The sequence below is a fragment of the Carica papaya genome, chromosome 2, assembly GCF_054855325.1.
Source record: "Carica papaya isolate Zhongbai chromosome 2, ASM5485532v1, whole genome shotgun sequence".
NCBI classification, from domain to species: Eukaryota; Viridiplantae; Streptophyta; class Magnoliopsida; order Brassicales; family Caricaceae; genus Carica; species Carica papaya.
Window position 1 is genome coordinate 22719064 of NC_142310.1, and position 27321 is coordinate 22746384.

At 33.4% G+C, this 27321-nt stretch overlaps 2 protein-coding genes across 2 annotated transcripts; both read right to left on the reverse strand.

The window, feature by feature from the left end:
* Nucleotides 1-12455: 12455 nt before the first annotated feature.
* On the reverse strand, nucleotides 12456-14325 carry LOC110814977 (DNA glycosylase superfamily protein). Its single transcript, XM_022042617.2, has 4 exons — nucleotides 13671-14325; nucleotides 13529-13586; nucleotides 13228-13447; nucleotides 12456-13137 (listed from the first exon to the last, which is right to left on the reverse strand). Exons 1-4 carry the CDS (start codon nucleotides 14194-14196, stop codon nucleotides 12850-12852), a joined length of 1092 nt encoding a protein of 363 aa, XP_021898309.2. The 5' UTR covers nucleotides 14197-14325; the 3' UTR covers nucleotides 12456-12849.
* Nucleotides 14326-20812: 6487 nt separating this feature from the next.
* LOC110814883 (uncharacterized) lies at nucleotides 20813-25789 on the reverse strand. Its single transcript, XM_022042502.2, has 8 exons — nucleotides 25786-25789; nucleotides 24566-25725; nucleotides 24356-24474; nucleotides 22781-23419; nucleotides 21909-22479; nucleotides 21695-21833; nucleotides 21295-21391; nucleotides 20813-21208 (listed from the first exon to the last, which is right to left on the reverse strand). Exons 1-8 carry the CDS (start codon nucleotides 25787-25789, stop codon nucleotides 21091-21093), a joined length of 2847 nt encoding a protein of 948 aa, XP_021898194.2. The 3' UTR covers nucleotides 20813-21090.
* Nucleotides 25790-27321: the final 1532 nt, after the last annotated feature.

A 27321-nucleotide genomic window follows, 5' to 3' on the forward strand; every position in this document is an offset into this window, starting at 1 on the left:
AAGAAGAAAACGGCACTTTAGATCAGGAGAAAACGAAGACGAACCAGAAGATTCTGTGTTCTCCTTTTCTCTCCGTCTGGTTGTCCTCTCTATCTCTTCTGCAAACCCAAGTTATCTGATATTCTGGTTATATACGACTGTGTAAAAAACAGAAGAAGAATAATGTAGATGACTTTTCCTATCAAATTAAAAGTAAAACCAGAATTATGCTAACGAACAATTGGAATATAAAGAGGGCATTAAAAAACTAGAGGGAAAAAGAAACAGGACAAGAAAGTCGTTTTCGGGTCAAAGAAAAATTACGTTCGTAATTTCGTTTCTGTAGTAAATTTCAAAAAAACTTACATATAAATTGTATGGTTTATATGGACATTTATTCGTATAATAAATATGTAAATTTTTCTTACAATGTAAGTTATGAATATTTTAATATATATGATGATGATTATTTACCAATTAATACCGTGTAATTTAAATATCATCTTTAAAAATTATAACATCCAGTCTCTTTTTTCTTAAAATTTGATTAATTTCTTTATTAAACTTTAAGCAATATATAGAAATATGAAATTTCAATTTATACTATTACATAGAGACATGAAAATATTAATTATAAAATAAAACTTTTCTTATAGCAATTATTTTTTTTCTAATTTCTTATAGTTTTAATTGTATTTCTTTTTTTTATATATAAAAAAAAAAAGGTTTTTGTGTATTTTATAAAAATAAAAAATTATGTTATAAAGGTAACTCATAATATCTGTAAGTATATGTTAAAAGTATCTAATCACTTATTGTAAAGTTACCCATTCAAATTGAAGTATTGTGTTAATGTATTGTGAATTTAATTATTTAAGATGGCAAATTAAATTAAAAATGAAAAACCCTGGTACAATTTACTCTCAAACAATTACTATTTCAAAGGTTGAAGGAAAATATTTTTATTTGTGCGTGTTAATGGAAATAGGAGAAAAAGGAGGGGCAGAAATGCAAACAATTGGAAAATTCTGGAAACCGGTGGTTGACGCGTGTGGGAAAGAGCGCGTCGAAGAGTAGAGAAGGAAGGACTGGGTCTGGGTCTGGGTCCGTGACCGTGTCTGGCCCTGCCTGTCTTCTCATTACACGACATATAACGCGGGCCCCATTTTCCCCTTGTCGTTCTTCAACCACTCCTAATTACAACACGTGCCCCTTTTGCCACGTTTCTTCCTTTCTTGATACGATAGTTATAAAAATGATTTCTTCTATATTTTTTTGTTGTTGATTTATTAAAAAATTTAACAATTTCATAATTATGCTAAAAAATTAAATATCATACCTTACCCTATCAAGACTTTATTTATATAATCTAAATTTATAGTATAATTAGTCAAACTAAACTTTTGTTTTGTTTCACAACTTTCATTTTCTAACTTATGTTTATTCATATACTAATAAAATATATACATATTTTTATGTGGTGGAAGTCTCTTTTACAGAACAAACAGGTACAATATTATCCTTTTCCTAATTATAATTGTCTAACACCAATAACATGTAACTTTGTAGAGGACTATATGAGTCACCATATCTAAAACAAAACTATATTCTCCACTTTAACTTCATTTTAACACCAATTGGTAAGAATCATCGTAAATCCACTCTTAACTCTTCTAGTACACATTTTCAAGATTTGTCACCAAGCTAGCCATTTATTTAGGTTATAAGGGTCACCCTCACATTTGGACAAATAACATAATAAATTTAATTATTTATTAAAGATGAAAGTAAATCAAGGTATTAAAGAAGAAATAAACTATGACATTAAAGAGAAAATAAATCAAGACATCAAAGAGAAAGTAAACCAAAATATTGAAGAGAAAATAATTTAGGGTATTAAAAAGGAAAAAAATCATGTTACAATTACTCCTCTCTAATTAATGTTTGCTTTTTTTTCTCTCCTAAAAAACTTGTATATATAGAGCTTTAATATTCAACAAAATAAATCAATCAAAACTATTTTTAACATAGTATCAGAATTTTAGGTTAAGAAAATCCGTAAACTCTTTTACAAATCTTGTCCAATCTTCAATTCTAAAATTAAAAAAAAAAAAAAAAAAAAGCTTAAAAAGGGTAAACTTTCATAGTCGACCACCACCCACCTATCACTAGACACCATCAGCTGATCTTCATGGTAAAACATAAAACTAGTTGTTGCTCCCTGTAGTTGCTAGTCTCCAATAGTCGTCCACAAGTACACATTATCGTACACAGCTCTCTATGTCGCTTTATAATGACCCAACACAAATTACTTCATGCAGCCATATGGTATTGGTAAAGTACTTATAGTAATTTTTTTTTTTTATAATAAATTACTATTCAATTCTTAAATGATGTCAGAAAGTATGTCTAATTATGAGAGCAAACTCTAACATGACAACTTTAAATCTTAATAAATTTAGAATGGAGATTGAAACATTAAGGGTTCGACTTGAGTCTCTAGAGAAACAAACAAGTATCGATTTATCATGACACTTTGATATGGCTTCTATTTCAGAACAAATAAATGCCTCAGATAAATAGCTTTAAAAATTCTTGAATTATAAACTCTAGAGTTACAAATCATATAACTAATACTTCTAAATATTGTTGTAAATATGATCTATATTCGAGTAATAAAAAGATTATCATTGCAGATGGTTCCCTCAGTAATATGGCCAACAATGTTGATATTAAGCTTAACCCTGTTATTGTCCTGAGAAATATAGTATATGTCCCTAAATTGTGTACTAATTTTATTTCAGTAAGTAAATTATCACAAGACTTGAACTGCAGAGTCATGTTTAACTCTTTTTATTGTGACTTTTAGAACCCAGATTCAATTGGACACACTGAAGCCATAAATTGGCTCTACTACTTGGATGCACCTGAGAGATCTTTTTCTACTATTAATACCAACCTCAGAGATAAGATTTGGGTACCCATCATTCTTCATCTTAAATGTGATATTTTCATCATTATTTAAGAATTCAAAATATAAAAGTTTACACTGCGTTATCTATGAGTTTGTAAAATATAAGTGTATGATATTTTTCATTAATAATAAACAATATTTAGCTTTGTTTTCATTAATTTATAGTAATATTTGAGGACTACCTCACCTAGCTAATATTTCTAAGACTCCATCATTTATGTCATATATTGATGATTACACTAGAGTCACCTAACTATTTTTACTTAAAGTCAAATATGATATTAGTTATATCTTACATCACTTAGCAAGACTATTATGGTATGTCTTTCCATGGGACATCAAGTTGGAGCGATTGTCCTCATGCATTATTGTTGACAAGCTGTCGTTGCTTTTATAATAACACCAAAAATCAAGTTCTAATGCATGCATTTACATAGATATTTTTCACTATGCATTTATCATGGTAGACTATCTTTACTATTTAAGCGACAAGAACATGCATTCTTGGCAAAAACTCAATCATTAATATTATATGCATCAAATTGGAGCTATATTTATGCATCAAAAATATATTTAGAGAAGTTCATAAAAAACATATCAAATGAGCAAGCGAACCAAAGTGGAACATCAGAAGGCAATCCTTATTTATGCTTCTCAAATCGAAGGTGATATGTTTCCTCTTTGTGTGCCAAATAAAAGAGTCATCATCTGCTTCAGCACCACTTTGCACTGGGTCTCATATATGAGTTTGCTTGTTAACAAAGTCTAGGATTTTCTCATGTGAATATATACACGGAGCATCTTATGTACGAAGGCTTACACATAATGGTGGACTCCTTGTTTAGTCATGGGCCTCCATAGTAGTTGCTTAACTTAAGTCTAAACAAGGTCCATTTTGATTACCACTCTTGTTGTATAAAGCCCAAGCTTAGTTAGCTCATAGCCTTCTCACATGAGCTCTCCCATTAGGTTTATTAGGCCCAATTTATCAATATAATATAGTTATATTATCAATATATATACTTATCTTTTCATAAAAAGATATAGTATGTGACTAAAAATATTAATATAAAAAAATATGTTTAATAACAAAATAAAGTAAAAAGTATAATTATGTTTATCTTTTTTAGACAAATATAATATGTAACGGCCCCGGAATTTTAAATGAAGGTGCATGTATTCATAATCTTAAATGCGGAAGTGTAATAAAATTTTGATTAACATCCCTTACACAATAACCAAAACGTACTCAAAACATGAAGGAACAAACTAACTAAAAGAGATACTCAAAATAAGAACTATAAATATAACTATGAAGTCTTTAGGTGTCCCATTCGCCGTCTTCCTGCGGAACGGGCTCGGAAACAACGTCTTCCTGATCTGAAATGGTTAAATAAGGAATGAGCTACACCAACCCAATAAAGACATCACACTATCTCACAGCCACGGAAGTAAATGTGGGTAGAAAACAAAAATGACCAATGGAGCATAATTTATAACAAACTCGTTTATTAACATAAAAACTTTTATTGTCCACTTACCTCTGTGAGATTCATGAAAACAACATATGAAAGCAATAACATTATCATCATCATGAAATCATATAGACTTTATAACATAACACTTATTATGCCTTTGCATTTCAATCATTAAACAACATATTTTCCTCTTTTACCAGCCTACTAGTATCCATGGGGATCCATAGGGGGTCCCCGCTACACGTGAACCATTAACATTAATAACCTGATTCCAGGGTCGTCCCCATACCTTGTCCGGTATGGGCGCCAAAATCATAAACCTCCATACCCCGTTCGGTATGAGAATGAAACAGGCCGTCCCCATACCCCGTCCGGTATGGGCGCCAAAACACATAAGGTCTCCATACCCCGTCCGGTATGAGAGACCACGTTCTCGGTAGGGTTCCCTATGAACTCGGTCCGTCCACCATCTCCCAGGATATCTAGTCAGGTTGTCCACATTATCCACTCATCAATTCACATAACCTTTTTGCCCTTTTCCTCGGTCTCACTCATCCAATCATACACAAACATGTAAAACAGTAATTGATACTAAATAAAACAACACAGTATCGGGTTCACCATAATACCAATCATAATAAAAGAAATCATAATTTATGCATACTAAACCATAAAATGAATACATCAAACATCATGCTGCATTTAATACTGAAAAATAGATCAAACGACAACTGACCAACAATATACCAGATTCGGGCTCCATTGGCAACCTTAATCAATTTCACATCTATAAAGTCACAAAACACCGTTTAATTATTTATTAAGCTTTAATACCGTGATAGGAAATAGGATGAAGGGTCCTTACTTGTTTCGGGGTCTGAAATCGGCTCTACAGTGCGCCTACGGGCTGTCCCTAATTTCCCTGAATTTTTTTCTGAAAAACTAAAACGCACTACCGGTACCTGCACGTGTCCCAAAAAGTCCCAAATCAGACCTAGGGCCCCTTTCGGCCAATATCGGAATTCCGGCATGGCGGCTCCGCCGTGCTCCGGTGACGGCGCCACCGTCTGCGGCGGTGATCCGCCTCAGGTTGGCCGTTTTCGGCCAAACTTGCATCGGTCCATGCGATAAAACAACCCTAGGGCATTCGGTGGGCCAAAAAATCACGAAATACAGAGACTTACCAGTGGCGGTGCTCTCGGGTGCGGCGGCTCCCCCGGCGTGAGTCGCGGTTTGATGTTTGGCTCCGATCAACCTGTAGAGAAAAGAACGGTGATCACAGTGGTATAAAATTTGCATTGAACGGAGGCTGGGAAGGGCCTCATCGGAGGCAAAAACAGAGGAGAGTCGCGGCGGTGCCGCCGGACTTCGGCGGGGTTTTCCGGCCGTTTGGCTGGTGGTTTGGCCATAGGTGGATTCAACATCGAAAAACGAGCCAGGGGGAGAAAATTTACCTCAATTGGCGGTCGGAAACTTCTCCAGTGCGGCGGCGGGTAGCGGCGGCCGGCTCCTCCGGCGTCTGGTTCTTCTTTTCTGGCAAGGTACTGGCAGCTAGGGTTTTGTGGTCAGGTGTGGGTGGGGTTATTATACTATTTGCCTTTTAATCTCAACCGTCCATCAAGATTAAATCTGGACCGTCCGATCGCAATTTATTTGGGATTAAATCTGGGCTGTCTATCGCGATGCGATCTGAGCCGTCCGTACGTGTGAAATCTGGACCGTCCGTGCGCGCGGGAACGGATATGGGCCGTCCGATCGCGCGCACGCGGATCGCCCACGTGGCCCGTCCCGTGTCAGCATTTTCTTGCCACGCGGCGTGTCCTGGTTGGCCGGGGCTGCTGACCGAATGCTGACGTGGCTGCTAACGTGGTACAACTTTTTTAAATTACGTTTTGACCTCCAATTTCTGATTTTCTTTTCAAAAACACCACCAGAATCTAAATTTTCACCCATTTTTTTCAAAATTAATTTCAATTAAATCCAAATAATATTTTTACATAATTTTATTATTATTATTATTTTTATTTTCATTAAATTAAATTAAATTAAATTAAAATTTTATAAATTAAATATTAAAAAAATTAAACTAAAAATTTAAATACAAAAATAAAAATAAAAAAAATATTTGGGTGTTACATAATATGACTCAGACTCCAATCATCAACTCTAACAAAAAGAGTATTGTCTAATATGACCTACAAATGAGCATAGAGACAAGTAAAAATTTGTAATTAACAAGTTTTGAAATTAGTTTGCATAGAAAATTATAAATCCAAAATCAATTTATCCTTTCTTTTTTTTTTTTTTTTTTTTCATTCTCTAATTTTAACTGTCCTCTTTAATCTGATTCCCGTTTTTCCTGTTATATATATATGTATATAATTATACATTTTAATTTCATTTCTAATTCTATTCAAATTATTAAAATTTATCTAGCACATATATGATGTTGTACTTTAATAATATTCTTTCATATTTATTGTTGAGTAGATGATATTTAAATTATCTTTTAGTTTGATTAATACTTAAGATCTTTTAATTAAATATCTTATAAGAATTTTAGAATTGACGATATGGATAAATGGGGCAAATGAAAATTTTTATTTATGAGGCAGGAATGGTTGTACTATTGAAGCGGAGTATGAGAATGAATATGCCCATCTCATGCTCATACCTAAATTCTTGTGAAATAAGTTGAAAAACTATTTAATTTATACTAATATTCTTTTCAATGAGCTTTTAAAATAATATTTATAAGAAAGCCAAGAAATTTAAGATGTAATACTTGGAGATTATATGGATAAATTTGGAAGATAAAAAAATTGAAAGATGTAAGTCTCTAGGTATAAGTACGTGATTTTATTTTTAACTCAAGATTTGAACTCTTTAAATTTTATTTTTGCGGTTCTCTATACGAAACAATTATTCTAACGTAATTTCAAAGTTTTTAAAAGTTGCATACAATTTTAAACAAATTTTTGATAAAATTAATTTATGATGTAAAATGGAAAATATACACTAAAAAGTCAAAATTTTAAATTAATTTTTATGCAAAAAAAATATATTAAAAAATATTGTTTCGAGATAAAAGAAATTTCAAAATAAAATTTAGATAAAAATTATATTGAAAAATTGACATGTGACGAACGATATATCTCAATACTTGAATATTACATATATCAAAACTTACATAGCAAAAAAAATAAGTTTTTTATATATTATGTGCACATTTAATATCTCAAACATTTTTTTTGTACGTTTAACAACTAGTTTAACATTAATAATATATATAAAAAAAAAACTTCAATTACCTCATTTTTTTAATGATTTTGAAGAGGTAAATTTCAATCTTGAAAAAAAACACAAAAAAGTTTTAATTTTTTTTTTTTTTGAACTCAGAATATTTGAATTTTTATCTTGTTATATATATTCTTAAATGAATTGTTTATGGGGTAATATTTAAAATCTCTTTAGATTCTTATGTATCTTCATAGATTCATTTAGAGTTATAACTTGATGTGATCATCTAAAAAAAAAATCTACATCTCTTCCATTAAACTTAATATAATGATTGAGATATATATATATATATATATATGTTGGTTATTGTTTTTAGAAAATTGTGATGTTAAGTAACATATAATTAATAAAAAGTATGAATTAAAAATAACTTGTGTGTGGGGGAGATGACTATAATGAATATCTCCAAGATAAAGCTAGAAGCTTGTTTTGCAATGAATAAATAAATAATAGCGAAGAACACATACACAAACATACATACATATATATATATATATATATGTATAGAAGAAAAGAGAGAGAGATTGCTTCTCTATTTGACTATGTGAATATATATATATATATATATATATATATATATATATATAAAAGAATGAAATAATGAGTCGTGGGATGAGTCTTGTTGTTGTGTTGTTTGGGTATTCATAATTGGCGGAGGGGCGGTCAATTTTGTATCACTATTTTATTTCTTTTTCCACCCTAATTTACGTCAAATACTATATATATATATATATATATATATATATATAGCAAGTGCTAATTTGGTCTCTCTGCTTAACAAGGATGACATTAATTTATGAAATTGAGCTCCCTTTTCATAGACTAGATTTGATTAAAAATAATAATAATAATTTGAATGTATTCTTTGTTGTGGAATAGAATTTAAAAAATACAAATAAAAATTAAAACGTGATATTGGGTCTAATAAATAAATAAATAAAACAACAAGCGTGCAGAGCTCCTCAAGTCCGGGGACCAGATCACGTCACCCATACACTACTATTTCACTATTAATATTTTTATTTTTAAACTACAACATATGTTTTATTTAATAATAAATAATAAATAATTAAAAGAAAAAAAAAAAGAAAAGAAGAAGGTTTTAATTCAATTCCAAAACTACATATTAACCGTTATTAAAATATAATATAAATTATCTATTAATTATGAGGAAAGAAAAATATGTATCAGGCATATTTTTATTGATTTGGGCTCAAATATATCTAAAGCCCACATCCAAAGCCTGCCATTTTATTGATTTTGGTTTTTTTTTTTATTTTTATTTTATTTTAGTGACTTACTTATAAAATTTAGAAATTTTCTCTCTTAATTTTAAAAATTAAAAGTAATAAAATTTAAAAATAAAAAATAAAAATATTTAATAATTATATAATTTTTGAAAAAAGAGTAAGCCTGAGTTTACATTTATGTACTTATGATGTTTGTCTTTAGATTTACTTGTTCATCATCCAACATACCAACTTTGGAGTTTCTCAGGTTTATTACATGAGTAAATTTATCTGGTCTTGTGGAACAATTATTGTAACACCCCAAGTGTATTATTATTATTATTTTTTTTTTAATTTATTTTATTTTGTAAGTATTAGAATTTTATTTGATTTTTTATTTAATTTAATTTAATGAAAATAATAATAATAATAATAATGATAAAATTGGTTAAAAATATTATTTAGATTTAATTGAAATTGATTTTGGAAAAAATGGGTGAAAATTTGGATTATGGAGGTGTTTTTGAAAAGAAAATCGGAAACCAGGGGTCAAAACACAATTTAGAAAAGTTGTGCCACGTCAGCAGCCATATCAGCGGCCCGGTCAGGAGCCCCAGCCAACCAGGATGCGCCGCGTGACAAGAAAACGCTGACCAGGGGACGGGCCACGTGGGCGATCCGCGTGCGCGCGATCGGACGACCCAAATCCGTTCTCGCGCGCATGGACGGCCCAGATCAAACGTGCGCACGGACGGCCCAGATTCAATCAGGCACGGACGGTCCAGATTACATCGCGATGGACGACCCAGATTTAATCCCAATTAAATCGCGATCAAACGGTCTAGATTTAATCTTGATGGACGGTTGAGATTAAAAGGCAAATGGTATAAATAACCCCACCCATACCTGACCAAAGAAACCCTAGCCGCTAGTGCTCGCCGGAGAAGAAGAACCAGACGCCGGAGGAGCCGGCCGCCGCCACCCGCCGCCGCACTGGGGAAGTTTTCGACCACTGATCGAGGTAAATTTTCTCCTCCCTGCTCGTTTTTCGATGCTGAGTCCGCCTATGGCCAAACCGGAGCCAGAAAACCCAGCCGAAACCCAACGGCGCCGCCGCGGCCCCCCTCGATTTTTGCCTCCGATGAGGCCCTTCCCGGCCTCCGTTTGATGCAAATTTTATACCACTGTGATCACCGTTCTTTTCTCTACAAGTTGATCGGAGCCAAACATCAAAATACGACTCACGCCGGAGGAGCCGCCGCACCCGAGAGCACCGCCGCCGGTAAGTTTCGATTTTTCGTGATTTTTCAGCCCACCGAGGGCCCTAAGGTTGTTCTATCACAAGGACCGATGCAAGCGTGGCCGAATTCGGCCGAAAACGGCCAACCCGATCTCTGGAGCACGGCGGAGCCGCCGTGCCGCAATTGCGATATTGGTCGAAAGGGGCCCTAGGTTTAATTTGAGATTTTTTGGGACACGTGCAGGTACTAGTAGTGCGTTTCAGTTTCCTAGAAAAAATTCAGAGAAAATTAGGGACCGTCTGTAGGCGCACTATGGAGTCGAATTAAGACCCTGAAACAGGTAAGGACCCATCACCATATTTCCTATTCGGTATTAAAGTTTAATAAATGATAAAACGGTATTTCATGAATCAATAGATGTGTGAAATTGTTTAAGGTCACTAATGGAGCCCGAGTCTGGTGTATTTGTCGGTCAGTTGTTGTTTGTTCTATTTTACAGTTTTAAATGCAGTATAATGTCTGATGTTTTCATTTCATAGTTTCGTGTGCATATATCACTGTTTTATTGATTATGAGTTGAATGACTGAGAACCCGATGTTGTGTGTTGTCTTGTTTGGCATAAACTACTGGTTTGCATGTTTGTGTGTGATTTGATGATGGTGACTGAGAAAAAAAGGAATAAAAGGTTACGTGAATTGATAAATGGATAATGTGGACAGCCTGACTAGATATCCTGGGAGATGGTGGACGGACCGGGTCCGTAGGGAACCCTACCGGGAACGTGGTCTCTCATACCGGACGGGATATAGAGACCTTATGTGTTTTGGCGCCCATACCGGACGGGGTATGGGGACGACCCGTTTCACCCTCATGCCGGACGGGGTATTGAGGTTCATGGTTTTGGCGCCCATACCGGACGGGGTATGGGGACGGCCCTGGAATCAGGTTGTAAATGTTAAGGGTTCACGGGTAGCGGGACCCCTATGGATCCCCATGGATACTAGTAGACTGGTAAATGAAAAAAATGTATTGTTTAATGATTAAAATGCAAAGGCGTGGTAAGTATTATGTTATACAGTTCATATGATTTCATGATGATGATAATGTTATTGCTTTCATATGTTGTTTTATGGATCTCACCGAGGTAAGTGGACAGTAAAGGATTTTATTATTGGTAAAAGAATTTGTTATAAATTATACTCAATTGGTCTTTTTTGTGTTTTCTACCCACCTTTACCTCCGTGGCGGTGAGATAGTGTGATGTCTTTACTGGGCTGGTGTAGCTCATTCCTTATTTAACCATTTCAGATCAGGAAGACATTGTTCCCTAGCCATTTCCGCAGGAAGACGGCGAAGGGGACGTTTAAAGACTCCGTAGTTATATTTATAGTTCTTATTTTCGAGTATCTCTTTTAGTTAGTTTGTTCTTTTATATTTTGAGCACGTTTTTGGTTTTTGTGTAAGGGATGTTAATCAAAATTTTTATTACGCTTCCGCATTAGACATTTTTAATACACATATTTTATTCTAAATTTCCGGGGCCGTTACAGTTGGTATCAGAGCCGCGTTCCCCGAACCCATCCCTTATACAATAATGCTTAGAGAAATATTCACCGATAAACCGTTACTCAACCATTCCTTATGAAATGCAGGTGCAGAGAAATGAGGAGAGGAAGACCCCCACTAAACCGAGCGGCCCGGGATAATTCATTTTGGGAGGATGTAGACAGGCTATTTGCAAGTATAAAAAATATTACAAGTTTATTAAACTAATAAAAAAAATGTGAAACTTTTTAATTATAATGACTTAAAAGATAATTGTATTTTCAAGATTAAGACTACGAATTGAGTATGATTAAATTGAATACCGATATCTTGCTTGATAGTAGATAATGAATAAGTTTAAAGGTAATATATTGAGACGAGAATAATAAATTATTAAAATACCTATATTAAAGTTTTGAGTTTTATTTAGTTGGACTCAATTATTTTCTCTTTGAGTTTGTAGATATTGCAATAAATTATTGATGTACTTAGCAGAGAAGCATTGATGTTACCCAATAATCTGATATTTTACTATAAGCGCTAGAGTAGGATGATTGTATTCCATGATTTTCTGTAATTTGTTATGTAATGTATTCTTTCTTTTGTGTGTGTGTGTGTGTATTTTGTTAAATTACTAAATATTACTCTAATCAGGTTCAAAAAGATATATATATATGTATACATACAAAGGCTTACAATTCCTGATAATTTCCCAAAAAAAAAATATAATATATAATCTTATTGATAATCCAACAAACAAATATTTTTTACAAAAAAAAAAAAAAAAAAAAAGAAAAAAGAAAACCCTGCAGTAACTATGGTTGATGAGGCTCAGGGAGTTTAGTTTAGTTTAAAGGAATCAGATAATGGAGACGACGGATGATGATTAACCCCAGCACATGCTCTCTGTCTCTCCATTATAATCGCCTTATCACACCACTATTTCACAACTGTAAATTAAATTAGTCAGACACTTCAAAGTATACATACAAACATATATATATATATATATATGTATATGCTTCTTGGGCATTACATATGTTAATTATATATATATATATATATATGGTATTATTGTTCGTAAGTTGTTAATCTGTGGATTCTATAGAGCCGGCGCTGCTGCGGGCGGATGAGACGCCAAAGCTATGCACTGCAGATGTCTTGGACAAGTCACCAAATGGTCATTGATCAGACCGGCGGCTTGCATAAATGAATATACAACAGTCGGACCCACGAATCTGAATCCCCTTCGCACCATATCTTTGCTTATGCTTTCTGATTTCGAGCTCTTCACTGGGATTTTCTGGCTTGATTTGTACTGAGACACCATCGGTTTGTGATTAACAAATCCCCACAAATACTTGTTAAATGAACCCGTAGCCTTCTTAACCTGTTAGAACAGTTTCATTGAATTGTTTACTCATTAAATTGATTAATTATATTGTTATTAACGGGTAACTAATAATTAACTATTAATTACCTCAAGAATTCGGATTGCGTTATCAACAACTGCTCGAACTTGGCTTATATCTAACCCATAATTAGCAGCAATTGATACTGTCTTGTGTTCGCTGAATTTGGCTACCATTGATGGATCAAACTCAGAAAAGGCTTCTCTGAAAACTTGCCGTTTCTTCAAAACACTAGTCCAGTCTGATCCCACTTGAGCACCAGTCAAAACCAGCAATTCAAACAACTGGCTGTACAATTTACACTACTTTTCAGTTTAAATTAATGCTTTCTTGGGAGGATGAAGGTTTCAGATCAGAGTAATAGCTTACTTGTCATCATGGACCGGTACCCCCCATTCTCCATCATGGTAAGCAACATATATAGGGTCTGCACAAACACAATACCTTCATTAATCCTTGGTCATCTTCATTGTTGTTCTCATAAGTACTCAATCTTTAATTGCATATATACCTGAATTAGGAGTGATAAAGCTACATCTTTTCTTGTTTTGATCAGCACCAGTAACAATGGCGGATGAATCAACTGGTTTGAAATTCTTGGCAGACTTCGTTCTTCCATAATGAGCAATCTTCATCTTTCTTTGTTCTTGCATCATTGCAACCTGTTCCCTCCTTGCAGCAGCTATGGTTCCTGGGCTCGCAACCATAGGAAGAGACTCAACAGCCCCAAAACTCCTAGACTTGCTAAGAATCGCATTCCCAGCAGATTTAGAGATGATAATGGTGCTGTACTCAGAGCTAGAGTTGAGCTGATCATGATGATCTTTTGATTTATTTAACTTGGGAGTTGGAGATTTAATTAACTTTGGAGATATGGGTGGAGAAGATGAAGGCTTAATTGCAGGAGACTTTGGAGAGATGTTGTGCGGTGAATTACGCCTTGGAAACTGGTTGGAAGTTGGTTGAAGAACTGGACGGCCATTGATATGAGCAACTGTGTTATTGGGTTTGTGAAGATTAGAATTGGAGGAGCACATGATTCTTTCTTTTTGTCTAGTAATTGGAATGTGATGAAGTTATGAAGAGTTAAAGGGGTTTGGGAAGAATGATGGGAGTTTATAAAATGGAGAGGTGTGGGACAGGCATGAGGGAAACTAGGAACATGGTGGGGTGGAGGTCTGCCCATGCACCTTTTTATAAACCTTATTGCTTTTCTTTCGACCAAAAATTACAAAAAAAATTATCTAATATTTACCCAGTCTGTCAAAACCCAAATTTAACAATTGATTATCTACAATTGTAAAAATTAGTTTTTTTTTTTTTTTGAGTGTATTATAAATAGTTATAAAATTTATTATTTGTTAGTTTTTTTGCTGAATGATTGGTATATTTTTTTTTTTACTTTATAAAAAATTATAAATTGTGTATTCGAGTCAAATTGTACAATATTATATATTTATCTATTAATTTTTTTTAATGAACGATTGATACTTTTTTTTTCTCTTATATTTTTATTTGTGATAGGATATGTTGTGTAAAACATAAAAATATATGAATTTTTTACGTTAAAAAAAATTCATATTTTTCTACTTGTTTAGAGATAAAAGATTGAAAAATGTGGTTGGAAGCAGAAAGTGATCGTTGGGGGGTAGGCTTGCCGCTTGCCACTTGCCATGTTCCCTTCCTGCTAAAGGAGTTGATGGCTTGTTGTCCCAAAATTCCAAGCTGGAAGAATAGATTTGAGGGAGACCGACCGATCACTTTTGCTTGCTTCAATTAATCTGCTTAATCAACATATTAAAGCTTAATTAATTAGTTTCCATTAATTTTCTTGCTTAATCAAATTAAAACAGGGCATCTCCAAAAGATTCCTGTACACACACCCATCCAAGCCAGTTGTTATATTCTGTGTGGAGGAAGCTGATGAGACAGCTAAAAAAATGGTCCCTAAAGCAGTGGACCTATATTTTTATTGAAATTCAAACTTATTCATAAAATTATCATGATTAAATTAAATATAATTATAAAAAATTTCTTATATTATATTTTTAATGAAAAGATTATTTCAAAATAACTTAATTGTTTTAACTAAGACAGTATTAATTATACGGATACTACTAATGCAAACAATGATGATTCAAAATTTTGGAACTTGGGAAGGGTAATGCCATACAGCTATATGGCCATCATCATATTTGAATTGTATTACATTATAATATTATATGCCAGAGATTTCTGCTGCATGCCTTAAAATGAGGCTATTATTATTATTATTATTATTATTAATATAAAAATGAAGTTAAAAGTAGTCCATATGCATGGCAACAGCGTTCTGAACATATAATTTCAATTTCATTTGTGGACCCTATTCATTAATTTCCTCCCAATTTCAGGTTTTTAGGACAGGCTGCTTCGCAATGCAAAATTATAATTTCTTGAGCCAATAATTATATATATATATATATATATATGTGTGTGTGTGTGTGTGTGTGTGTGTATCTACAATTCCCCTTGTAAGTGAAAACAAGTGAAGAAGAATAATGGTAGAAGTAACCGCAGAAAAAGGAAAGGAAAGAAATGGGTAAAGTGAAAAGCATACAGCATATAATATGTATATATATATATATATATATATATGTATGAATGAAATGAGATGTTGTGTCATAAACAATTCAAAGAAGTTAGAATTAAAGAATAATAAGAGGAACAAGCCATGTGTTGTTCCAACATATTTGCATCCATCATGAGACCCATTTTCCATGACATCTTTAAGGCCTACTTTGCTATTCTTAACAGCTCCATTATTTTATATGGATAGGGTTGTTTATTATCCAATAAGACCAAAAAAATATATTTAACTCTTTTCACACCTACAATATGTGTGCCTTTTGTTTTGTGTGTGTATCCTCAAGTTTATGTATGCACTTTGTATTCTTTGTGTGTATGACACCACTAAAGTTGTAAAAGTTCATAATTTTAAAGAAAATAAATTTATCATTTAAATACAGAAGTAAATAATATCTTAAAGTTTATATTTCTTACACAATAAATTAGAATGCTCAATAAAATTATAAAAATGTCGCTACTATAGTGGATCGTAAAAAAAAAAAAGCAAATAAATAATTTAAAACAAATAGATAAATGTCTTATGGTTAACCTCTACTAGTTCTTGAAGAGGTACAGGATGTAAACTACTCACAGTCTTCTTATTAATCGGGATCTGAATCCTGATCTTCTTGATTTCAAATAATTAATAAAATGATGAGGTATGCTAATTCAATAAGAATATTACACTACTCACTAATACAGAAAAGTAAAGATTAGTAAAAATTAGAAAAATAACTAATGAAGCTATTACTTTAGTTAACTAGATTTAACACGAGTTTTCTAAAAAAATAATTTATGAAAACCCATATCCATACTATTTTTCATTTTAATGCATAAAAGAACAAGATATGACAATTTTTCTCTCTTACTTGCTTACTGGTACCCCTAAAAGTCCATAGGGATGTTTCCTTACTCGTGAACTCAATATCCAATTTTAACAATTAACCGGCCGTCCTCATACCTGGTCCGATAATGGGCACTAAACATTTAATCGCCTCAATACCCCGTCCGGTATGAGGGTAAACCATATCTTCCAAACCTTTCTGGTTAAGAACTTTCCAACTCCGTTCGATTCAGGTAATTTTCATGGTAGAGTTTTCTATATACCGGGTCAGTCCGTCCTATCCTTCGGTACCCAGTAAGTCTTTTACATAAAGATTTTCATCAACAAAATAACCAACAAACGCATACTAATATCTCATATTATATTTACAGATCAATTAGACGACATTTATGTAAATGATATAGTTTATTATAACAAGAAATCGAGTAACCAGATAACCGAATAAGCTACATAAATCGATAAGACTATAGAAACTATAAATTAAGAACGTGCACAATATTTTAACAAACAAGTAGGACAACACAAGAAAATAAACATGAAATCAGGACAATTATGAACTAACTAATTCCGCCTTCACTAGTGACCTGTAATTATTTTTAGGTTTGTCTAAATTTTTATAAAAATATAAAATTATACATCGTTAAGTCTTATTTTACCATAACGACGGATAAAATGAAAGATCCTTACTTACATTGGTATTTTGAGACGTCGCATTGTTTACTATGCCTCTTAACGTGTCCCGGATTTCTTGAACTTTTCATATGAAATTTAAAACACTCCTCACATATTTAAAAATATCAAAAAAATTTAAAATCGGTGTTAAAAACTCTTTTCGTCCAATTTTGGGGTTCCAGCACGGTGATGCCACCATTCTCCAGTGCCAGCTTTGCCGCCCACAATGGTGGTTCACCCTGACCTGTCCAGTTTTAGCTAGTTTCGGTCGATTTTGGCCGGTTTTATACGTATCACTGTGAAAAAATATGTTATGGGGCCTCTGTTGGCCAAAAAATCATAAAAACTTAAACTTATCGGTGGAGGGTCTCTAGGTGTGGCGGCTCCGCCGGTTCTCCTTCGCAGCTGGGGTTCTTTCTTCGACTAACCTTGACAAAAAATGATAGTAAACACAATGATCGAAAGATCGCGTAAAATAGAAAGCGGGAAGGGGCTCATCAGCGGGATTTTTAGGTTTTGGCTGCAACGGTTCCGCCGAGTTTTACCAGTGGTTTTCAGCTCACCTGTCATGTCTCTTACTCCAATATGGCCACAGGGAGGCTTGGAATTGAATTTCGAGCGGGTAGGAAGAAATTTTACCTTTTTTGGTGGTCGGCGGTGGCTCTAGTGCAACAGCATTCGGCAGTCGGCCTTCTTCTCTGGGGGAGGCTGGAGGCCAGAGTTTGGTGTCCCCTGCGATGCGAGGTATTTTTTATCAATCTCGGTTGATCTGGACCGTCCATTTGCGTCGACGTGAAACGAGGAGGGTTATCCGATCTTTGTCTGTTTAGGCCGATTGCGTGGGCGAATCTGAACTGTTCATATTGATTGATCTCTTCTGTCTGATTGCACCTAAGAAAGAAACGAATATGAGTCATTCACGCGTGCGGGATCAAACATAGGTCGTCGGATCATAGGGCATGCGGATCTCCCGCATGGCGTCGACGTCAGCTTGTTTTGACATGTAGCGTGTTTCGGTTCGTGGGGGCTGCTGACTGGGCTGTCTCACGTGGTCGAATTTTTTTTTTTATATTTTGACCATTTTTTTTTTAATTTTTCATTCAAAAACACTCATCGAACTCAAATTCTCATTAATTTTTTCTAAATTTATTTTCAATTTCGTCCCTAATTCATTTTTTAAAAAAAAATTAATTAAATAAAAATAAATTAAATTAAATAATTATTTTTATATATAATTATTAGATAATTAATCTAATAGAAAAATTATATCGGACCGATTTTGGAGGCCGGGTATTACAAGAGTTATGTTAATTGTATTTAAGTGTTGTTAATTATTATTATTATTTATGCATACCTTTCTCCATTTTTTTTTTTTTTTCAGTCTGGTCCGCTTTGATTTTGATTCTAGACTGTATCTATGAGGATTTTACATATATTATTATTGAACAAGTTATTTTAGTTACATATTAATAAAAGATTTTTAGAAAGATATATATAATGTAGTTACACTTTAAACTTAATACTTTGTGACTTGGAAAAAATGGATAGCAAAATTATTTAATTTTAATAATTAAAAATAAATTGCAGTAATAAATTGCACACTACGGCTAAGTTACAATTCACTTCGATGAACTCATAATTTGTATTTTGATTAACTTAAGATTGTTTAAAGTTTTGCATATTTACGGAATTCTCATAAATGTAATATATACTTTGAGTTTACAGCACTATACTTGTTTATAATATTAGTATAAAGTTCTTCAGATATCTTAAATTTTAAATATTTTCCTTACAAAATTATATATAAATCACACTTAAATTTTGACTAATAAACTATATTCTTAAACTTAGAATTCAATTTGATTTGTTATTTTTTGTTAAAAAATTGGATCTTCAATTCACAATTCAAATTTCATTTCAACAATTATACTTTTTTTAACCCAAAAAATAAAAAAATTGAATAAACAAACCGTAAATATTAAATATGTTGTTGCTAATAAGTTGTTTGATTATATGATTATTAGCTTAACCTCTTAGGTAATAAGGATAATGAAATAAATAGCAAGAACACATAAACTTTGAGAGGCTCATTCCTCAGGTGCCCTCGTTGAGGTCTCATCGTCTCAAGACAATATATATTTGATATATAATATATTATATATGTATAACGGGCATGCACATAATATATATACATACACATCGAAACAGAAAACATATATATATATATATATATATTTGTGTAATAATCAAATGCAAATAGTTTCTTTATAGTATTTAACATCATGGTAAGGCATAAAGCTTCACAAACTTATTAATTTCTTACCCCCCACAATGACATCAACATAATGTATTTGTATTTAATTTAGTGAGTTAAAAACCATTGCAATCAGACCAGTCCATTTTTCTGTCCAAGCCCAATAACGTGGCCCCAAACTTTCAAATAAAATCTGCCAACATGAAATTGTTGTTACTTTATTTACCCCACTGTTGTACGTGGATTATAATTTTTTTAAAATTAATTATATACTTATAAATTATAGTTAAATTAAAAATTATTTTATATTTAAAATTATAGAGTATATGATCTGTAGTTAATTAAAAATTATTATATTTAAATTTTGAAAAAAGATTTGTAAGATAAATAAAAGTGATCAATAATTTATACAGTGTATGGTTTAAGAGTTTATATAATCAAGTAAAAACAAATCAAATAGAAGCATAATCATATTCAAAATTTATTTTGAAATATTTAAATAAGTAACTATTATGTATTATCATATTCATTTTATTTAAAATTATTTTTATATTAGAAAATAAATAAAAGAATTTATATATATATATATATTATTACATTAGATATAAAATTATTTTAAAAATAAGAAATTAACACCTGTTTAATTTTTTATATCCTCGAGTAAGTCGCAAACTTTTCTGTTACGTTCATAATAAAGCCTTAACGTCTTTAATTATTAAAGTATTTAATTGCAGGCTTAATACATAATAAAATTTACTTAATATAAATCTTTTGTGGTTAATGATGTATCAGCTATGACTCGCGTACAAGTGTAATGTATGCCTTATATAATTATTATGTAGAAAACCACGTAAAGGAGAGATTACCATAATTAGGTGTACAGCTGCTGTTATTAACTACATTACTTGATTGATTATACGCAATAAAATGATGGATGGTGAAGAATGATTCGTTAATTAAAAACATTAATTCGTTAATTTCACTCACTACTTATAATACTACCACCACACATGATTCATTACTTTCAACTTTTCAAGATGGGAGTTGAATTCTCACCACCAAGGAAAGTCAAGTGAGAGAGAGAGTTCTTATCATAAACAAGAATTCAAGTTTTCAAATAATGAACTATATTTTAATCCATGTTTTTTGAACTCCCAATTTTGCAACATCTCACGTTTATCATACTTAAATGTATTATAGATTTTTTAGGCATAATAATTTCCAGAAGATATTCCCCTGTTTAAAAATCCATACAGGCTTTACCAAACTGCTAAAAGAAAGGAAGGTGACAGAGATTTGTCAGTGTCATTTTTCACAGCGAAGGAAGAAAAAACAGAGCATGTACAAAGATTATGTGCAAAGGTTGTGATGTTAAACAACTTGTCATGTAAAAAGCTAGAATGATGTCATTAGGCGAGATCAAGAAATTAAGAGAGAAGGAAAACAAAACAAAACAAAACAAAAAAGAGTTTCACGTTCTGATTCATGCTTCATGCGGTGCAAGTTAGAGAATGAAGACGGTCCTCTTGAGCAAGAACTCGTTTACAGGTTTATTTATGAATCCACGAATGCTCGGACGACATCCATTATTGGAGCTCGACATATTGGACATTTTCCACTACTCCATTGCAGTTCATGAGCGCACTTGAGGCAGGTGCACATGTGTCCACATCTGAAAATGAAAATGACAGATTGAATTTAACCAGTTTTGATCCACTTCAAGACAGACATGAAAATCAAATTCAAATTGCTATTTACCGATACAAAAGTGAGTCGACATTCTTTTCAAAACAAATACAACAGTTGCGTCTCACTAAGGCCTTATCAGCTGAATTCCTCTTCTCATCCCCTCTAACTGCAATTAAAGGTTGACGTTTAATAGAATGACAAATTAGATAGTAAGAACTGTGTGGAGAAAATTTTTCTTATAATGTTTAATCCCTTTTCTTTTTTCCTTCCTTTGCGTCCAATTTGGACGAGTAGAAAAGTCAGTGTCTTATCAATTCCTTCTCTAATTATTATTTTTTAACTAAACAAGAGAAAGACTTGAGCATCCCTTCCTTCTCTTTCTTTTCTCCCACTTCCCTCGATCCAAACACAATGTTAATGGGAGAGATAGAGAGAGAGAGAGCACAAAATTTACTATTCCCCAGATCACCTGAAAGAGTTTCCTGGTTAATGCACTGCTGCAACTTTAGCTGCATTTCCATGCAGCACTTTATTGAATCTCTTAACTCAGAAATCTCACGTTGAAGCTGCTGCATATGTCCTCTTAAGTCATACACGAGCTCCATTTCCTGCATGTTTAGTCTTGTTATTTCATCGACTATAAATTTGACAAGAAAAATCAAACATTGTTGAAATAAACTCACTGTTGAAGGTTGATTTACAGGGAACGAGGAAGGTTGATCATTGTTAGAGTAAGAATGAGGCTGAGATGGCGTAAGCTGAGATTCGGATGTAACTTGATCAGAATCATCACTTACTTCCTGATCTCTGTAAGTCCATGACCTCATAGGAGATGATGGAAACAGTTGGGAAGAGGATTGGCTGAAATAATCACTCGAAGCTTCAAAATATTGATGATTAAAGAGATTCTCTTCTTGTTCTACCTCTTCGTCATCATCGTCATCTTCTACCTGTTCTTCTTCTCTGTCTTCTTCTTCCTGATGTCTTCCTTCTTCTTCTTGTTCTAGTTGGTGTTCTTCTTCTCGCTCTACTTCTACATCGTGCCTCCCTTCTTCTTCCTCTTGTCTGTACCTTGCATCCGTGTCTCCCTGCAAGTATGACAACATCCACTGGTTTGCCATTTCTTGAGCATCTTCATCTTCAGAATCTTCTTCTTGATTGGCCTTCATATCTGTTTGGATTTGAATGCGAGAAATCATCAACCTATCCATTCTCTCTCGCATATCACTTCCAAGAAATGTTGAGACTGTTCTTCTGCGCACATAAATCGGAAATTCAGAGTTATGCAGTATGATCCTACTGTTTCTTCATTTTGTCTCAAACAATTCTTCAGTAACAAGGCGTATGTAATAGAAAATTTATCAAAGCAACTTTCCCTCAATAGAGAAACTAAACACATTATTGTAGAAAAGAGAGCAACCAGTGAACATCACTTTTACATTGTAATTTATCGAAACTTAAAAGACCATGGATATATACAGGTACGAATTGAGAGGGAATCAAGCAAAATGAAAGGCAGAAACTCAGTGATTAGTGTCATAGTATTACAGTATACCTTTCAAGTAGTTGTCGTATCTCCTGATTTTCTGAGCTGGTGTTAAGCACCTCCTGATACCATGCTTGCCTCAGTTCTTCCCAGTAACTCCTAGGGCGAGAGATATCTGTATACCAGTCATAACTGTTATCTACATAATAGTGCTGGTCATCATCGTCATCTTCTTCATCCTCTTCTTCTGTCTCATTTTCATCCCAGCCATTCAGATGCTGCTGGTTGTTGACCTCTTCTTCATCTGCTCTTTCACTTTCATGCCAGTCATCAGATAATGCTGTCTCTGCTATTTCTCGTGAGTGGGAATAACTAACCTCAGAACAAGTTTGACTAGCTGCCTCTTGAAGGTCTTCGCTTATTCTTGACATGGCTTGTACTTGTTCTTCGACTGTGCTTGACATTCCCTGCTCTTCACTTATGGTTGGCTTTGTTTGCTCTTTACTTGTGTCAGACATTGGTTCTTCTGTTGGAACTATGCTTGATTCTCCACCAGTAAAAGCTCCATTACAGTTATTTGCTTCAAAATTTTTAGAAACATTTGAAGAATTTTGTGATTCTACTGTTTTGTTCAGATTTTCTATGCTTAGAGCTCTTGCATCAGGCTGAGCTACCTTGTTCTGCTCAACATTCACTCGAACTTTCTCTCTGCATTTAATTTACATGCCGTGTTAATAAAAGCACATTGCATCAGCATACCAAAAGAACATCTGAATAATTCTTATACAATGAAAGCTTCAATATACTACAAGCAGATACTAAGTTGATTTGTTTTCAATCTCATTCTTAACTTCAAAAGTCTTTAACATACTGTCATAGTGTCTCCACTTCATAAGATTATAGATATCAATAAATCTAGTATGTTTCATGTATCTTAGGATTTCTTTTTCCCTACAATGCCGTGTACATATACATCTATATGAGTAAGCTAATTTCATCAGATTTGAGTGTATTAGGACTTTGGTTTGAGAAAAAGCAAAATTTAATTTCTAAAATTTTTCATAATGAATCTGCATTCATCTCTTCTGCGAAGTAGATCATCTTAAGTGAACACAAAACTTGCAAACCTCACTGAAGTCAAGAATTTATAAAATAAAGATAAACAACTTAGCAATATCTCTTCTGGAATCCTGTCTTCTTCCTGGGTTATAGCTAACCTAGAAGACTCAACTACTCAAGGGGATATGCAGTAGGCTTTAATGTGTAATAGTCAGAATTTTCATGCTTTTCTCAAACATCCAGTCTCACCTTTAAGTCACCTCATCACTGCTATCTTCTCTTAGACAGGCTAAGAGAGCAGGCAGTTTTCTAAGTAAACTCTGCCAACCAAGCGACCGTACAATCACAACTCTCTCTTCTCTACCTTACAAGAAATTCCAATTTCTTTCCTTATCACTCTGTTATTAGTCTCTGCTAACTAAGAAAAAGAAGTTACTAACTTCTACTACTAAATTGACAAGTCCTATTAGATTAATTTTAATGTTCAAACCCTATTAGGATTAGGATTGTTCTTTTAAACTGTTCTTAATTTACTATGAGACTTGAACAAAAGCCAACACAAAAGGCAGAGGAAACAGGGACTACCTCCAGAGCATGGCTGCAGAACCTTGCTGTAATCGGCTCACATCAGCTGCAGTCATCTTCGAGCGATGTCGATCTTGAATTGCCAAGCAGCGTTCTAGACTTCTAAGCCGAAGTGTTGCCTGCATATAAAAACAACAACATGCAGCCATATGAAATCAGAGAGATTAAATTGTAAGTGCTACGCTTGTACACCATGAATAAGCATTTTACCTGAAGACGTCCACGTTGGGAGAATTTTGAAACTGCTTGGCGCCCAGCCAATGACTCTAACTCCCTATTTCTGTCACGTTCAATCTGCATCAGCAAATCTGTGAAAGCTTGTCGTCCTCTTATCCGAGCCCCAGTCGTTATCACCGGCGGTGCACACCTTTGCTCTACTTGATCCGGTGCAGAAGATTGCTTGCGTTCTCTAGTTGGCGACTCATTTACAGAGTTACCTTGCTCATGATCACTGCAATCATCGCTTCCAGACGTCAATCTCCTAACTATATCAGCGACTCTGGGTCTTTCGCTCTCTCCTAACGAAGCCCTGCCATGTGAAGCACAGGGTGATTGGCTCTGGATTGTTACATCAGATTGTGACTCCCTTTCCCTCATGGCATCCCCATTACTTTTCTGGTTATTGTCTTTTTCATCTAAAGATTCACCCACTTCAGACCCTCTGGCCGCTTCTTCATTGGACGGTGCGCTTTCAACATTGCTCAAACCAGAACTAGTCCTGCTTGAGCTTATCCCTTGGCTTTGGCTCGCATTTATGCTGTTTGATCGGTTCATCCTCGCTTCCCATATCTGAACGAGCGAGGAAGCTCCCAGATTCTCGACTCTGGAGGAATTCTCAGATGGACCCTGAGAATTGTTTGAGCTTTCCTCTTTGGAAATCAATGTTTTTGGGGATGATGTTGCGGTTCGTGGAGTGGATAATCTGGGTGACGATGCTTGCCTCTCCAAGGCCGGTTTATCAGCTGTTGCTCTTGCAGGCCAACGATCAAGAACACGCGAGGGCCTGTTGGTGTTCTGCAAACAATCATCTTCTCCAATATTGTTGTTTTTGTTATCGTTGGTGGAGATTTTGAAGCTATTCTGACGATTGTTGAGGTCTTGGCTACCGACCCATGAATAAATTTGATTAGGAGAATTCTCTTGAGAGCCAGAGTCGACAGAGATACAACTTTGCAGATGATCTCTCACGAGCACCTTGAGATTCTTCTCAAAAGCCGCCTGCACAGCTTTAACATTACTTTCTCTGCATCTCTCACGGCGGTTGCAGTCCCTGAGGACGTAACCAAAGGGCGTAGAAGAGGCGATTTCCACCTGGAACGACGCCAGTTTTAAAAATGGCGGATACCACCGAAGTGCAGAATCCTGTATTTCTCGTTACTCTGCGGTAATTATTTCCCCAGGAGGGGATATCAACGGTGGTTCAGACGAACCCATTTCCAATTGGGTTGTGGAAACAACATGGGTGGGGAAATCGATAAAACGAAACTTGGATTAGGGAGAAGTAAAGGATAGCCTGTTTTATTCTAGAATTGGGAAAGTCCGAAAAATTCGTGAGAGAAACCAAAAAAAAACAAACGAAGAAAACGTATATCTTTTCTGTCGTGCGTCAACCACTGGTATTACCTCATAGGTGTTTGCAGAGACTATAATTAGTGTTTCTGTCATGTACGGATTGTAACGTAATTAGGTCAAAAATGGGAGGAGAAAAACAGAGCCACTCTTTATTTATTTTCATGAAACAAATAAAAAAAAAAAACAGAGGCAGGAGATGAAGTGCGCTCTTCGTTTCTGTTCCAGAAGAGAGAGAGAGAGACGTTGGCGTTAGATTTTGAGCCGTTGGAAAAGAAAATAATAAAATATTAAGGGTGGGTCTTGGGAGAAAAGTGAAAAGGAATTTGATTAAAGAATTTAGATTATGCTGCATGCGTAATTAAACTGCCATATACAGTCGGGTGATTATATAATATTTATCATATTTTAAAGATAAAAGTTTATTTTTCTTCAATTTTTCATTAATTTACAATCTCATCATCTTATGATAAATGGGTATTTTTTTAGTAAAATTAATACATATTTTAAAGATTAAACTTATTTTTCTTCATTAATTTATAATTTTATTTTATAATAAATATATATAAACTAACATATTTTTATTTATATAATTTATTTATTTATTTATATAAATAAAATTCTATCTAAATTTATCGTAAGTCAGTCAATCCGCATATGTATTACGTTATAAGATTTTTAATAATCATTAAAATAAATATTCGTATCTCTTTTTTTTAATCTATATAAAAAATATGTATATAATTTCAAAGTTATCTAGATGTATAAACTATTTTAATTCATATATAACAATGTGCACTTAGCAGGTAGGAAAAGTTAGTTGCAATAATTATTTATTAATTATTTATTTATTTATGCAATTTTTATTTTATATAAATATATATTCATTCTTCTCGTTTAAAGTGAAACTTTTACATGGATTGCATAGAAACTAAAACTATTATTTTAAAACATAATGAATTCAAGAATAATCATACCCAAATTTTTTTTTTATTTTTTTTTTGAAAAACTTCAATAATTTACCCTTTTTATCCGGATACAATTTACCTTCAATTTAATTAGATTACCATATAATACTTGATTTGGGAAATTAATCTCTTCTCTTTCAAGGGTCACATTTTATAATTTAATTAGATTACCATATAATACAATTTAATTAGATTACCATATACTACTTATAAATTAATCTCAATTTACCATCTTTTTACCATATTTCTTATAATTTTCATGATTGCTTGCTTGCTAAAACCAAGTGATGATGATAACAATTGCATGGATTTATTGCTATTGCTGTCAAAATTAGGTGCTTAAACCTTTTTCTTTTTTTTTTTTTTTGGTCTTCTTGTAAGTATCACCAAATATGATCTTATACGTTTTGTTAGGATAAAATCTACACA

Bases quoted from the DNA above. Each gene is read 5' to 3' on its own strand.
- LOC110814977 (XM_022042617.2), bottom strand. From the start codon at position 14,196: ATGTGCTCCTCCAATTCTAATCTTCACAAACCCAATAACACAGTTGCT. The intron at 13,587-13,670 runs GTATATATGCAA...GTGTTTGTGCAG, and splicing joins CTTTATCACTCCTAATTCAG to ACCCTATATATGTTGCTTAC. The intron at 13,138-13,227 runs GTAATTAATAGT...CTGTTCTAACAG, and splicing joins ACGCAATCCGAATTCTTGAG to GTTAAGAAGGCTACGGGTTC.
- LOC110814883 (XM_022042502.2), bottom strand. The intron at 22,480-22,780 runs GTATACTGTAAT...TTATGTGCGCAG, and splicing joins ATACGACAACTACTTGAAAG to AAGAACAGTCTCAACATTTC. The intron at 21,834-21,908 runs GTGAGTTTATTT...CTAAACATGCAG, and splicing joins CTGTAAATCAACCTTCAACA to GAAATGGAGCTCGTGTATGA.